Here is a 13800-nt window from a genome sequence, read left to right as displayed (position 1 = left end):
TGCCTCTGCTCCTGTTCCGCAATGATGTTGTGATTTTGCCAAATGTTGTACATCGGACTAAATGAATCCTCTCATGCATAATTCATACCATGCCAAATTTCAATGATGCCAGAAATACTAAACCCATTTTGAAGTCCTGATCCTGCAATCTAAATCTAGTGTCAACTCATTTCATTGCTCTACAATTATCAATCGGAATGCTGTTTAATTTAGAGAAACAACTTGCAAATTTTAAGCCATTCACGTCAAATTTTAAACAAATCGTAAGTCCAAGATGAAGGTGCTTGCTGTATGATTTTTTTACAAATTTGGAAAACTTTGAGTGAATTGTTTGCCCCTCATGGTTGAATGAATTAAACAAAGCAGAAAGTCACAGTCTAATCGTATTGAATTTAAAAAAAATTAAGTCTAATTGTTTAATGTGTCAAGGTTATGAAACGTAGTTAACCTTAACTTCCAACACAAAGGACTTACACAAATTTCTGACTTTGCAACCATATCCTTCGTCAGGGGATAAAGAATGAGTAGATCCAAACTGTCTTATGCATGTCACCTTATGTAAATGATGGCTATGTGACTTGTGTTGTCTTTGTTGTTCAGCAGACACAGGGAGCGACCCGTGCGAGCCCTGCCCGCCAGCGCAGCGGCGTGGACCTGGGAGTGTACCAGAATGCCCTGGAGGAGGTCCTGGCCTGGCTGCTGGCCGCCGAGGAGAAGCTCCAGCATCAGGGGGACATCTCCGACCTGGTGGACGATGTCAAGGACCAGTTCCATGAACACGAGGTAGGTGTCAATGATATGTCTCATGTCTTAAAGGCACTCAGAGCTTTTTATGAGGCATGAAAACTGGAAATATTCTAGTTGCTGGAATCTTTATGAAATTGACATTTAATGCCACTGTTAACCACAATTGGGTGATAATTTTATATCAGAAGTGTCCAAAAGCTTTCCCAAGGGCACAAATTGTGGCATGGTGAGCATCAAAGCTGGGACCTATAGGTTCTGAGTCTAACACTCTTAACTGTTGCGCCACACAACGCCACATTTGTAACCCGTTTCGCCACACGACGCCACATGTGTAATCTGCAGCTTATAATGAATGTTGTTGATGTCTGCAGAGCTTCATGATGGAGCTGACGTCGCACCAGAGCCGGGTGGGCAGCGTGCTCCAGGCCGGGAACCAGCTCATCATGGAGGGCAAGATCACGGAGGACGAGGAGAACGAGATCCGCGAGCAGATGAGCCTCCTCAACAGTCGCTGGGAGGTGCTCCGCGTCCAGTCCATGGACAGGCAATCCAAGTGAGAACTCCGCCTTTTTTGTGTGGCTACTTTCATGATGCAGAAGAACTCTGTTCCTTGTGTATGCTTCTGTCATATGTACATGAAGTAGAATAGATCTATGGCATGTTTAGAAGAAAGAGAACAACAGTATAATATTTCTTTCTTCTGCAGGAAAGGTATAAAGATGGGAGTGGTCCGATTATTTGTCATTCTTGAAAAATATGAATACATGTACATTCAAAACTGCTCGAATACCGAGTCTCGGCGTTGTCATTTTCCCAACACAGCAAATGGTTCTGATGTTTTGTTTTGGAGGCAAGATTCTTTGGTGTACTTGCTGTCTTGTTTGTTACATTGTTCTGCAGTAGCAAATTTTATTGTCTACTTATCCATATCAGACACTTTGAAAATATTCTGATGGTCCTTTACAGCTGTTCTGTTTCGCTATGAATTGTCATTTACACAGACATTGTCTAAAGGTTTGGGTGGTCTCACACAGATGTTTTCTTTCACCATGCACTAAATGTTCATTCCACTGCTGTGTATGACCTTCAGGCTACATGAGGTGCTGATGAACCTACAGCAGAAGCAGCTGGACCAGCTGGACGCCTGGCTGTCTGGCACGGAACAGAGGATCAAGGTCATGGACACACAAGGCATCGGTCCTGACCTTGACCAGGTCCGCAGGCAGGTGGATGAACACAAGGTAGGTCATCATGCTGCCATGTTGTTCCTGAAGGTCATTTGAAGGATATGAAGACAAAACATACAAGTGTTTTGTGAAAAGATAGGGTATGGTGAAGTATAGGAGAATGGTGATTGTATATGTAAAATTCAATTTTAGCATGCAAGAAATGGAAACAGTGTAGGCCTCACCCATGTCAAGGTCAAAGTTTACCCTTTGCCTCCTTATAATTTTTTTCTTCCATTTTCACACAACCCCATACTATTCCTTCTTTTTTTTCTGAAGACTTATGTCAGACAATATAGAGCATGTCTGATGCACACAGACAGAGACAGATTAGCAGGGGTTGAGATGTGTATTTCTGTGTTTGTTGTGTATACTGGTTGTGCTATGGGGTCGCACATACCAGCCATACAAGTCATAGACATGCCGAATCCAGTTACCGTGACCCACGGCTTTGGCCTGAAGCAAGGCAACAGTGTCTAGTAGCCGTTTGTTGTGTACACAGCTTTTAAAGCAATTTCTGTCACAGAATTGAAGCCTTTTGACTTGCAAGATGAAAGGCAAGGAAAGATAAAGATCAGCTCCAAAGACGTTTTCCTTGGCTCGAACTTAAAACAGGTGGTCGGCACCACACAAGACACTTGACATGTTTCTTCCTTGCACAACCGTGTTGTAGACCAAGGCCAAACTGTGAATAGAAGTGAAGTTGATGTTGTGCCATCCCCGGAAAAGACCTGGTAATACTAACAGTCTTTGAACACAATGGGGAAGGATTTTAAAGGGACAAGAGCAACGTCAAACTGTTCCCTGCAAGACCTTGCCTCACCATGATAGTGTGTTACATCACGCTGACTGGAAAGCAGTGTCTTATCTACCAAGATTGACTTAATGTAGAAAGAAAGCTGTTTTTCTGCAGTGCCTATACATCCTATAGTTATGTGCACACGAGATATATATGGAAAGCAGATGTTTTAAGTGAAACATTCTTGTTTGTTTGCAGACCCTACAGGAGGGCTTGGAGACGCAGCAGCTTCAGGTGAACTCCCTGACTCATATGGTGGTGGTGGTAGATGAAAACAGCCCCGAGAACGGTTAGTGATGACTGCGTACAGTCACGTGTCGTCTGTCCCCCTCAGTCGTCCTGCTGATGTGATGTACATCTTGTAGACGTTCTCCCTGTGTTATATGTCAGTGTCCTTTGTTTTTTCTGTCTTTGGAGATATTTTTCAGTCCTTGCGTCTGAGTAGCACATAGAGAAGCAGTACCAGCAACGAGAGAACAGGAGACTGTAGGAAATGTGTAGAAGACTGTAGAAGCTAAGCTACTAACTGTCATTACCTTTTCTAGAATGTTAGTCAGTCTCAACAGTGTTCTGTGCAGTACCTGGGTGTTTATGTGAAGATATCTTAGACGTCTAGTCTTTGTAGCTTGCTGCAAAGTTTACTATTGACAACCCAAGCCATATAGTAGACCTACCTCAAGAGTAGTGTTGGTGCTGAAGTTGACTCTGGATGAAAGCTTATATGCTTATCTACAATCAACAAGAGTGGGGTGACCCGTTATGCTTGGTGGAAAATGTGAGCCGTAGTGAAGCCACACTACACTTCCAGCTGTTGAAAAAGCATTGCTCTTTGTCTCAAGCATTATGCGTTGAGTTTGACCTGTTTGATCTACAATATGCTGTACCCATGTCCCCTCCAGCCACCCAAGCCCTTGAGGCACAGCTCCAGAACCTGGGCGAGCGGTGGGCCTGGGTGTGTAAGTGGACGGAGGACCGCTGGATGGTGCTACAGGAGGTCCTGGTGCGCTGGCAGGTATTCAACCTGGAGCAGATGGACTTCCACGACTGGCTGACCGACAAGGAGGGCGCCCTGCAGACCATGCAGCACGCCAACCTCAGCGATCCCAATGTCATTGTTGCACAGGTCAAGAAACTAAAGGTAGGGAGGCCAATAAAGGTTAAACATCCAGGTAGAACATTACATAGTACAAAATAGATCAAGCAACTGGGTACATACTCTAAAGAATCAGAAGTTTTAGATAGCATTCACTTATCGTTCATGAGTGACTTTGAATTTGGCCATTTTTAAAAATATTTATTTCAAAGGTAGTTAGAGAAAGTGTTTGATTTCGAAGATTTGTAATAAATAGAAAGCTTTCTTTGTACTGTTAACAGTTTGGGCTGAAGCTTTGAGTTGAAAATATTTTTTTCTCTCAAAAAAGATTAAACTTTTCTGTTACTTCGAACTTACTGTTATGCAAGTTATACCTTAGTGAAAGTGCACTCATGTTTAGAAGACATTTCAAGAAATGGTCTGTCTATTGTAGTGTGTATTACATTTTCTTGCATTACTGTATGTCGTGTGTGCATTTCGGAAAGTAATGATGAAATGTTGCCCCCCTCCCCACTCGATAGATTTTAGAACACGAAATGGAGGCCAAGCAGCCGACCTTCCAGGTGTTGAGCCAGAAGGCTGCGGAGGTCGTTCAGCACCTGGACCGCTCCTCCTCCGCCGTGGAGGGGATTCAGGGCAAGATCGAGGAGTTCACGCAACGCTGGGACGCCATCGTCCAGAAGATGGAGAACTATAGTAAACTGGTAAAGATGTCCTTATTGGAAACTTGAAGAGCATGTCTGCATTGTGGCATACCCTTGTGTTATTCGGATGTGCAAACAACTTTACCTTCTGATTTGTGTTTGTTCTTGTGTCGGATGTCCAGTATATATTGAGCACTGTGAAATACATGTAGATCACCACCAATAATAACAAAGTCAGTTGACTCCTTCAATGTTTGTCACAAGATGTTCGGCAACATCTTTAAGAAGTTCTAACTTCCTTGTGCCTTGTCTTGTGTCTCTCCTGTGTGTCTACAGGGTTATTTGCACGCTGGCATGCATCTGGTGAGGCAGTTTTTGCTCATTGGCTGCCTTTTGCCAGAAGTCACTGCCTTAGTTTTTGTGCCCGTTTATTGTAGACATGTCATCTTTCGGGCACATCACGCCTCATATAAATCCTTTTCAGTGATCTATTTTGTCAGTTGCTTTGGTAAACGAACCCTCAAAAACTGCCAAAACCACGTTTACTTGTTTCACACACTTGAGTTGGGAGTAACATACCTTTTTGTCCATTGTGGACTTCTTACCTACCATCAGTGCATAAAATGTTACTTTGCAAGTTTTTTTCTCTCAATGTTTCACGGGAAATGTAGTCTTTACCGTCTTCTCATCATATTTGTCAAGTCCTCAGCATGTATGAATATCAGCCAGTATTGTTCCGATACATGTCCATCCTACAAACACTAACCATGTAGTATCAGCTTATTTGTGGAGTCTGTCTTTGCATTGTTCACTTTGAAAAGCTTTCATTCCTGAATGTCTTGTTTTCTATGCGACCCTGCCTGGCTGCACGCTCCCAGTGATACAGAAGCACTGGTACTAACCGGTTCTCCTTCATGCCACCGCTTCCCCCCGCTTTACTGACGCCACATGTGTTATATAAAGCTCTCAATCCCGCAGATGTCCGCCTCGGCCGCCGTCCCCAAGAAGACCACCACGATCACCGAGACGGTCACCAAGATGACGCAGAAACTGACCCAGAAAGCTCCGCCTCCCCCACCTCCCAAGAAACCTGTGAGCCAGCAGAGAAGGAGGTAACATGATATCCTCTTTCTGGTTTAGTTATTACTTGAGAAATTTGAAAATATCACTGATTTTCAGGTTAACTTGCCTTTGTTTATCAGCAAATGATAACTCATAAGCCTCTGTGTGTGTTAAGTTGTTGATATCACTACATGTAGATGATGTCTGAATTTCCATATTTTTATGTCATTAACTGAAGATTGAACAATCTTTTGATCTTTTATCGTCTGTTACCAATGCTTCAAAGTTAGAAACGCACCATTAAGTGCTATTACACATGAACATTGTGTTGATACATTCTTAAAATTTAAGATTTATCCAGCAGTTAAGAGGAATTGACTTGACGTATTTTTTAAAGAGTATAAACATGGTCTTGCTTGCTTTGCAGGTTTGACAGTGAGATTGTGACACTTCTTGCCTGGATCGACGACACAGAAACCCTGCTGTTGTCTCCCGCCTACACCAACCCCGCTACCTCAAACAGCCTGCAGGCTCAGACCGACAAGTTCAACCAGCTGGACGAGAACATCATGTCCTACCAGGGCCGCGTACAGACCATCCAGGAAACCGGCGTCACGCTCATTGAAGAGGAGGACGACAAGATCCAGCTGGAGACGCGTTTGAATACGTTCATGGAGCGTTGGAACGAGATCTGCGTGTTGATCAATGACAGGAAAAGGAAACTGCAGATGGCGCGGTTGTGTAAGCAGTTCTACACGGAGCTGGAGGTGCTGAGAGAGGTCACCGGTAAGAAGATGAAGTGGCTACAGGCCCAGGACAAGCCGAGTGATGATGCAGTCATGATAAAGCAACAGATAGATGAACTACAAGTAAGTGTCGGTCAAATTAATAAGAAGTCAAAAAATTTTGGCTGTTTTATTTGTGAAATTATGTTGAGAGACAACCAACACTTTCCAAAATAGAAGAAGGAGGCTATTATTTTGATGGTTGTTGAAATGGCGCTTAAGAATGAAATGAAAGGGTGTGGCATGTTGTGAAGGCTAGTCGACTGCTGCCCACCTGTGTCAGGGCCCCCACAGCAGTAAAAGGAAATACTGGATTCTACTACTACTACTAAAAGAACCCAACACACTTATCTAGAAGAGTAGGGGTGACCCAGTGTGTTTGGCCAAAAACGCGAGCCGTTGCGAAGCCGCATTGCACTACTAGCTAACGAAATAGCGTCGTCCTTCATCTTAGGTTTGACCGCTTTACATTTACCTTTACTACTACTACTAACTACTACAGTAAATTGTGAAATGTTTCCTTGCTCTTCCTTCCTTAAGTACTGAATGAAAAATCTCCATGTATCAAGATGTTCAAGCAGGACAAATGCCAATAAGTCATGGTATAAAATTACATTTATTAGTTATTTGTGGACAGACTGTAGCTAATGCATTAGGTACAATATACATGAATAGCACATGAAAAAAGGCAGCATTATAAAATTTACTGTCCAGCACTTAAGCTCAGACACCTTTTGGGTTAACAGTTATTTGAGTTAATGCCATTTCGTGTTTGTACTCAAAAACTACCTCCCGTTTCCCGCAGGTTGAAGTGACGGACATGGCAGCCCACAGCGATCGTGTGGAGCAGCAGAACAGCCTGGGCTCGCAGCTGTCCGACTCCTCCGACCCGCCCAAGCACCTGCAGCAGGACCTGACACAGTTCCAGCTGCAGTGGGAGGAACTGGTGGCCAAGATGGCAGCCAGGGAGAAGGATCTCACCAAAGGTACCATTTTGTCCTAGCTGCCTGGAAAATTTTTCCGGTTTAACCTTTAGCACACTGAAGTAGCCATTTGGCTACAATTCTCTGTTGGTTACGGGGTTAGGTAGTAGGGAAAAGGTTAATTGCCTTGCACACATCTGCAGTAGTTCAAATTGACTGATATGGAAGCTTTCTCAAATTTTTGTTACAAAAGAAGGTACTAACTGCTTTCTTTAGACATACCCAGATGTAACGGCTAGCATTCATAGGTAATGATAGGTATGAATGAACTAAAGCTAATTTAGAAGGAGATGAACTTCTCTCTATAATGAATGACAAGCAGCTTTCTGCGCTTCGTAAAGAGGAGGATTGATGCTGGTGCTGCTGCTGCTTATGATGAATAGGAATAAGTTAAGAACCTAGTTTGACCACAAATTTGTGACTTAACTTTTTGTCTATCCTTCATCAGGGTAACTTGTATCAAATTACGAAGAAAATATGACAGTTCATGTATGATTGCATCTATAATACTGAGCCAGTCAGCTTTAAATTTCTTGTTCCAATGTTATCCTGGCTTATATGCTTGTGGGGAAATATAACCATTTGTACCTTTTTACTTTCTACTATAGCTCTTGAGCAGGCCCCTCCTAAGCAGTTCCTGGAGGCCATGAAGGCCCTGACCCAGTGGATCGACAATGTAGAATCCCTCCTCACAACCGAGAAGTTCTACATTGCCGACATCCCAGCCATGAAGGACCAGCAGCAGAAGTTCAAGGTAACACAGGTTTTCAAACAAATCTTTTCCTACCGTCAGAAGGTCCTTACCTATGCCGAATTGGTCTTCTTGGGCAGTTTTGACTGTAATGACAGATGGTACCAAAAATACTGAATTGTTTTGTGTTGTATTTCTAGGAGGTGCAGCAGGCCCTGAAGGACCAGCAGAAGAGTCTGGACTTTGTAAACACCACGGGGAAGCAGGTTGTGGAGAGCTCCCCGCCGGACAGGGCCCGCGGCCTGCAGAAGGAGCTGAACGGGCTGAACGAGCGCTGGAGTAACGTCTGCGCCATGACCGAGGACAGGCTGGAACACCTGGACAAGGGGGTGGAGCTCCTTACGCAATATCAGGTACGGAACATAGCTCCTTTGATAGCTGTAGTTATTTCCTGAGATTAAGAGAGACTTGCACACGAGGATGAATTCTCCTGCCAATGTTTTGGTTGTCTGTACTCTCAAAATGTTGACTGGTAAATTTCTTTTGAAACTTGCATAAATTCCTCGCACACTGTCCGATTAGAAATATGGCTCCTTTGATTGCTTTAGTAAGATTAAGGGGACAAATTTGAAACTTTTTTCCAGAAATTAAAGACCTGTGTACCACCTCCCCTTTTAACCAACTGCTTTTGCTTTAGGGAAATGCAACGATCAATCATGTTTACTAGATTGCAACATTTTTAGCACCTACAAGCATTTTTTTTTATTATCGTGTGGACTGTTAAAAGAGAGCTAAGATGTTGAAGCCAGAAATTTACCAAAATGCCAAACAGATATTGTTGAAACTTGAGGAGAGTTGTTGAATAAACTGATGCCTGTCTGTCCCCCCTGCAGAAGGAAGGCGATGGCCTGCGGACGTGGATGGATGAGGTGGATGTGTACATCCACTCTGAGGAGGCAGCTGTGGGAGACACCGAGACCCTACAGGCTCAACTAGAACAGAGCAAGGTACAAACAGTAACTAACTAACTGTCACATTTGGGAACTACATGAAGACTGCACTCAACCAAGATGATAATACAGTTTCCCCTTATTTCTAACCCTATTACATCTCCAGCTTCACCCTGCTAAAGGCTAAACCATTACCCTTATTGTTAACGTCATCATCTTGTGTCATTCATATAACTCAGCAGGAACTAAACTAGTAATACAGTAGTATAATCATCCTTTTAGAAACTACTGTAAGTTTTATAATAACGATTTATTCAGTTCTAAAATCTTGTACATCTCATCCCATATTGCAGCCAATTGCTGAATTGCATGGGGAAACTTTACATATTAGGTTACATCTTGCACTAAAACGATAACTACTGTGCCGATGGCCAATGAAAAAAACATATTGGACATACAACTACTTACTTAGATATATAAAAGAAGTCACCGGTCTCTAAGGGTACGGAAACATCGCAGATTCAACAGATTTACGACATATAAGTCTTGTCTATATATAGAATATCTCGAGATGTTTCGGACTAAGTGAGCTTTTAAAAGTTCCAGCCGTCACTTTCTGTCCACTTCCTTCTTCATAACCACTTGCTGGTACTTGTAACTGAGCTATTTTGTTTTTCATAGCTATAGTTGACTTGACATTGATGGACTACCTCTTCAGTTTGTACTATCTAACCCCCTCCTTTTGTGTGTGCAGTCCCTTCAGAAGGACATAGCCTCCCTCCAACACAACATGAACAATGTGAACGAAGCAGGCAAGAGGCTGGTACCCGAGGCACACCCCGACTTCTCCAAGAAACTCAAACAGGAGCTGAAGGACCTGAACGAACGCTGGGACGCCATCACGAAGAAGGTAATACCTGAGGAAATATTCATTGCTTCATCACCAGCACACGTCTTTTCAAACCTTACTTTATTTGTAAAGAGAAGCAGTCTATTATGATGCCTTGCTTTGAAAGGGCCTGGGAAAATTCCTTAACCAGCACAACTCTTCCTTGCCTTCGATTGGCCTTGAAACTTGTCTTGGTACTTCAGACAAGACTTAAGTGGGGTAAACTGGCCTATGGGGAAAGCCCAACCTTTCTGCTGCCATTGGTAACTATCTGAAAACTTTTGCATGGAAGTCAGTTAGAGTAGAATTAGTCCAGGATAACAGCCTGATATGATGGTGATGATGAAAATCTATTTCTACCTTTTTGTGCTGAAAGTCTTGCTGTTGAACATAACAATGCCATTATTGTATTGTGGTACTGGTAATAACAGTCGCTCTTACATGTGGTATAACTCACACATATTGTCCTTTCCCTGTAGCAAAAGTCCCAGAAGCAGAGTCTTGAAGGAGCCATGAAGAAGACCAGCTCCTTACAGCTGCAGCTGGAGGCCTTCAGCGAATGGCTGACAGACAAGGAGAAGGAGGGTCTGAAGGAGGACGGTCCTCTAGAAGATCCGGATGACATCCAGCCTAGGATCAAGAAATATAAGGTAGGAATGTTCCTAGTCCTTGAAAAAAGGTTGCTGATAAATTTGCTGAAACATTTCTTTGAGAATAGTGATGGAAAAGAGTTTTCAAAATGTTTAGGTTTGGTTTGAAGAGTAACATTGGCTTGCTTTTTGAAGATGAAAACTTTTCAAATGATCTTTTTTTACAACTTTCAAGTCCGCATATACCGCACAAGTTTGTGGTGATTTAAATTTGCATTCACATACTGTACAGTATTGAATTTGCTGTGTCACCGCACAAACTGAAAACATAAGTCCTTCTGTTTTTTACAGTCTTCGTTCAATTAGTTGAAGAGAAAATATCAGACTTACAGTACTTTGAATGCTTTTTTTCTTATGAAAAATCTTTTATCATTATCAGAAACTTAAAGCAGACCTAAACAAGAAAGAGCCAGACCTGAAGGCACTGAACACTGTTGGGAATGAGATGGTTACCAAGGCAGGCAGCCCAGGTGGACTTGGCAATGATCTTCAGGTGGTGAACGAGAGGTGGACTGTGCTGTGTAATACTGTCAACAAACGCTACGAGGTCTCACAGGTACGTTCAGCAAACATTTGTGTTTTTGTTGTAACATTTGAAGGTGTTATAACAGTGTCAAACTTGTTAAAACCTGCTACATTTTTTATTCTTGATAAGTGGTAATCAGACGCTCTCCTCCCTTTTACAGAAAAGAAAATTCATCAAGCTGTATATCTCTAAGGAAATATTTTGTACCCAGTTCAAGTCCTTTTACACTATTAGGTGTCACTCTTATAAGCTTTTTATGCATACAAAGTAGACCCATCTGTCTCCACTACCATGATCAGTTTGGGGGGAAAGCGTATGCCACAGCAATGTTGAACAGGCCGTTTTCTCATTTGCCTGTAACAGGCATCTGTAGAAAGCATTTCCTTCAAACAAATAAACTTGTGTGTTATGCCAGTGTATCTGAATCTACATTGAAAGTTAGACATCTAGGTATTAAGATACACAGTACAAAAGTTACTCAAGCAACTGTGGTATCGTAAATGTGTACTGATACTTAACAAAATCTATCCAGTTGTATCTGTATGTGTTTCTGTATCTGCTATAAAGTACAGATGCAGATGTTATAACAAAGGGCAAGTTTTAAATGTTTTTGTTGTTTCTTCCACCCTTCAGGAGGTATGGACCCTGTGGCAGCAGTTCCAGGTGCTGTTAGAACAGGAGCAGACGTGGCTGTCCACCCTGGAGACTAAGATCCAACAGACAGAGGCTGTAGGCGGGGACGCTGAGGAAATCTCCGAGGCCCTAGATGTGAGTAGCTACAAGGGCAACTTTCTCAACTTTACTCTGTGGTCTGAAATTGAAAAGTAAAAATAAAGGTGATTGGGCATACGCAGCATTTTCCTAATTGTGTAGGGAGACTTTATCGCCTTATGAACTGGCATTTTGCTATTACAACATCATTATGATAAAGTATGATAAGGCAGTAAATGTCCTAAATGCCCTTGATTTTGTCTCCTCTGATTCTTGCTAAAGAGAAGGAGAAGGATTAGGATGCAGGTAGGTCGGTTCAGTTCAGTGGTTGTTAGCGTTGTGCTCTGATACCTGAACAAGACAGGCACAGCATGCATGACGTAGAAAATCTATCGACAGCTCATTTTGATGAGAGGAAGAGAGATAGAGAGAGATTTTTGTCTATGTACGAGTGTGTGTGGGGGATGTGTGGGTAGCATGCTTGCTTCTTTGTGTGCATATCTGTCCAATAGGAGTCAACAGTAATTTGTAGGACATGTGCTTCTTTTTTAGTTAAGAAATAAAACTTTTTTCTTCTTCAAATTGGCATGTTCAGGCCCTGGAGAATCATGTGAGGAACCATCCCTCTGACAACAGGGATAAGATCCAGGAGGTGTCCCAGAAGCTACTGGAGCACAAGGTGCTGGTGGACCCTGTACAGACAGAGGTCACGACCTTTACCTCGCGATGGGACACTCTGCAGCAACAGGTCAGTGGACAAGATGACTTAACATTTTCAGACGATCAGAAATTTGTCTGAATGTTTTAGAAATGTATCCAGCTTCTTGAGTAACTTTTGTATTCAGTATCAGAAATACTTATGTTTGCAGATTCTTTGAATGATACAGCATTTAGACAAAAGTACCAGTACTTGTGGTTTTTGTATCGATCATGATGTTCATTGTGTTTTATGTTGATCACAAGTAATGTATAATACATAATTGCATGCTTCATAAAGGATTTTATAGATGCATCAGAGAAGATCCGAAAATAAATGAATGGACAGTTGATATTGTAGAGTGAGTTTTGGTCGTCAAAGCTAAAATGTGTCAATCTGCCCTTGAGGAATTGCAGGTTTCATAATTACAGAGGGTAACAACCCAAAGAAGATGCAATATTTTGCATGTAGGGGATACAGGACAAAGTAAATTTGACAATTGATTGCCCATTCCCCCAGGCTAAGATGCGCCAGACTGCCCTGGAACAGAGGATTGCCAGTGCCCAGGACCTGGAGAAGGATGTGCTGGAGTTGGAGCGCTGGTTCACCCGGACCGACAAACTCCTGCAGTCCCGCATCAACTCTGGCGTCTGTGCCTCCGACGTGCCCGAGGAGTTCGAGGTAGGGGAAAAATTCAAGTCATTTGGCTGAAAAATGACATTGAATCCATTTGACCATGTGGCAAAAGAAGAAGAAGAAGACATTTCAGGAAAGGCAGTATATTTCCCCCCTATACCCATGGTATGGATTAGATATGCTAAATCCGTGTATAAGGACCCATTATACTTGGACACAAGAGTAGGGGTACTGCTTGACAGTGTATCAAAAATCTACAGTCTCATGCGCCAAAAGTAGTTACTCAAGTTGCTACAGTCTCATTGTTACATTTTGGGCAATTGCTGTCATGTTGATGTCAATTGGAGTAGTATAGAAAGGCAGCTGCTCCTTACCTTGTGTTTAACAGCTCTGACACCGTTACAATTCAGTTCAATAAGATACAACTCACAATGCTTCTGATGTTGATACTTGTTTATCCATTGCAGCAACTCCAGGACGAGTTTGATGCTCGTGACGATGACCTGGAGGAGATCGGACGGAAATGTCAGGCACTGATGGCAGAGGGCAGCACGGAGGCCACCACCAGGATCAGGCAGCAGTCTGAGATTCTACAGGTCAGCTAAATTCCAAAGCAATCTGCTTGGGCAGAATTCTATTTTAGAGTTTCTTGGAAGTCCTGTAAGTCGATGATTGGCCACAGTTACAAGTAAACAGCACTCTTTAGTTATG

General features: G+C 42.7%; 1 protein-coding gene across 4 annotated transcripts in view; it reads left to right on the top strand.

Annotated features, from left to right (window-relative positions):
* Nucleotides 1-13800, top strand: part of LOC136436161 (dystrophin-like) — a 229422-nt gene that overhangs the window by 50396 nt on the left and 165226 nt on the right. For 3 of the 4 annotated variants that reach the window (XM_066429963.1, XM_066429956.1, XM_066429944.1), the window contains exons 10-30: nucleotides 601-783; nucleotides 1119-1300; nucleotides 1838-1988; nucleotides 2971-3061; nucleotides 3672-3910; nucleotides 4387-4569; nucleotides 4846-4872; nucleotides 5488-5621; nucleotides 5999-6440; nucleotides 7162-7342; nucleotides 7948-8093; nucleotides 8231-8443; nucleotides 8924-9037; nucleotides 9735-9890; nucleotides 10349-10519; nucleotides 10899-11075; nucleotides 11679-11813; nucleotides 12039-12062; nucleotides 12352-12504; nucleotides 12973-13134; nucleotides 13557-13685. In XM_066429963.1, the coding sequence (XP_066286060.1) occupies nucleotides 601-783; nucleotides 1119-1300; nucleotides 1838-1988; nucleotides 2971-3061; nucleotides 3672-3910; nucleotides 4387-4569; nucleotides 4846-4872; nucleotides 5488-5621; nucleotides 5999-6440; nucleotides 7162-7342; nucleotides 7948-8093; nucleotides 8231-8443; nucleotides 8924-9037; nucleotides 9735-9890; nucleotides 10349-10519; nucleotides 10899-11075; nucleotides 11679-11813; nucleotides 12039-12062; nucleotides 12352-12504; nucleotides 12973-13134; nucleotides 13557-13685 (3393 nt within the window). The remainder of the gene's footprint in view (nucleotides 1-600; nucleotides 784-1118; nucleotides 1301-1837; nucleotides 1989-2970; nucleotides 3062-3671; nucleotides 3911-4386; nucleotides 4570-4845; nucleotides 4873-5487; nucleotides 5622-5998; nucleotides 6441-7161; nucleotides 7343-7947; nucleotides 8094-8230; nucleotides 8444-8923; nucleotides 9038-9734; nucleotides 9891-10348; nucleotides 10520-10898; nucleotides 11076-11678; nucleotides 11814-12038; nucleotides 12063-12351; nucleotides 12505-12972; nucleotides 13135-13556; nucleotides 13686-13800) is intronic. The other variant, XM_066429949.1, reaches the window with a different exon arrangement.

Source organism: Branchiostoma lanceolatum, chromosome 1, assembly GCF_035083965.1.
Source record: "Branchiostoma lanceolatum isolate klBraLanc5 chromosome 1, klBraLanc5.hap2, whole genome shotgun sequence".
Classification (NCBI taxonomy): Eukaryota; Metazoa; Chordata; class Leptocardii; order Amphioxiformes; family Branchiostomatidae; genus Branchiostoma; species Branchiostoma lanceolatum.
This window is presented reverse-complemented; position numbering and strand designations above follow the sequence as displayed.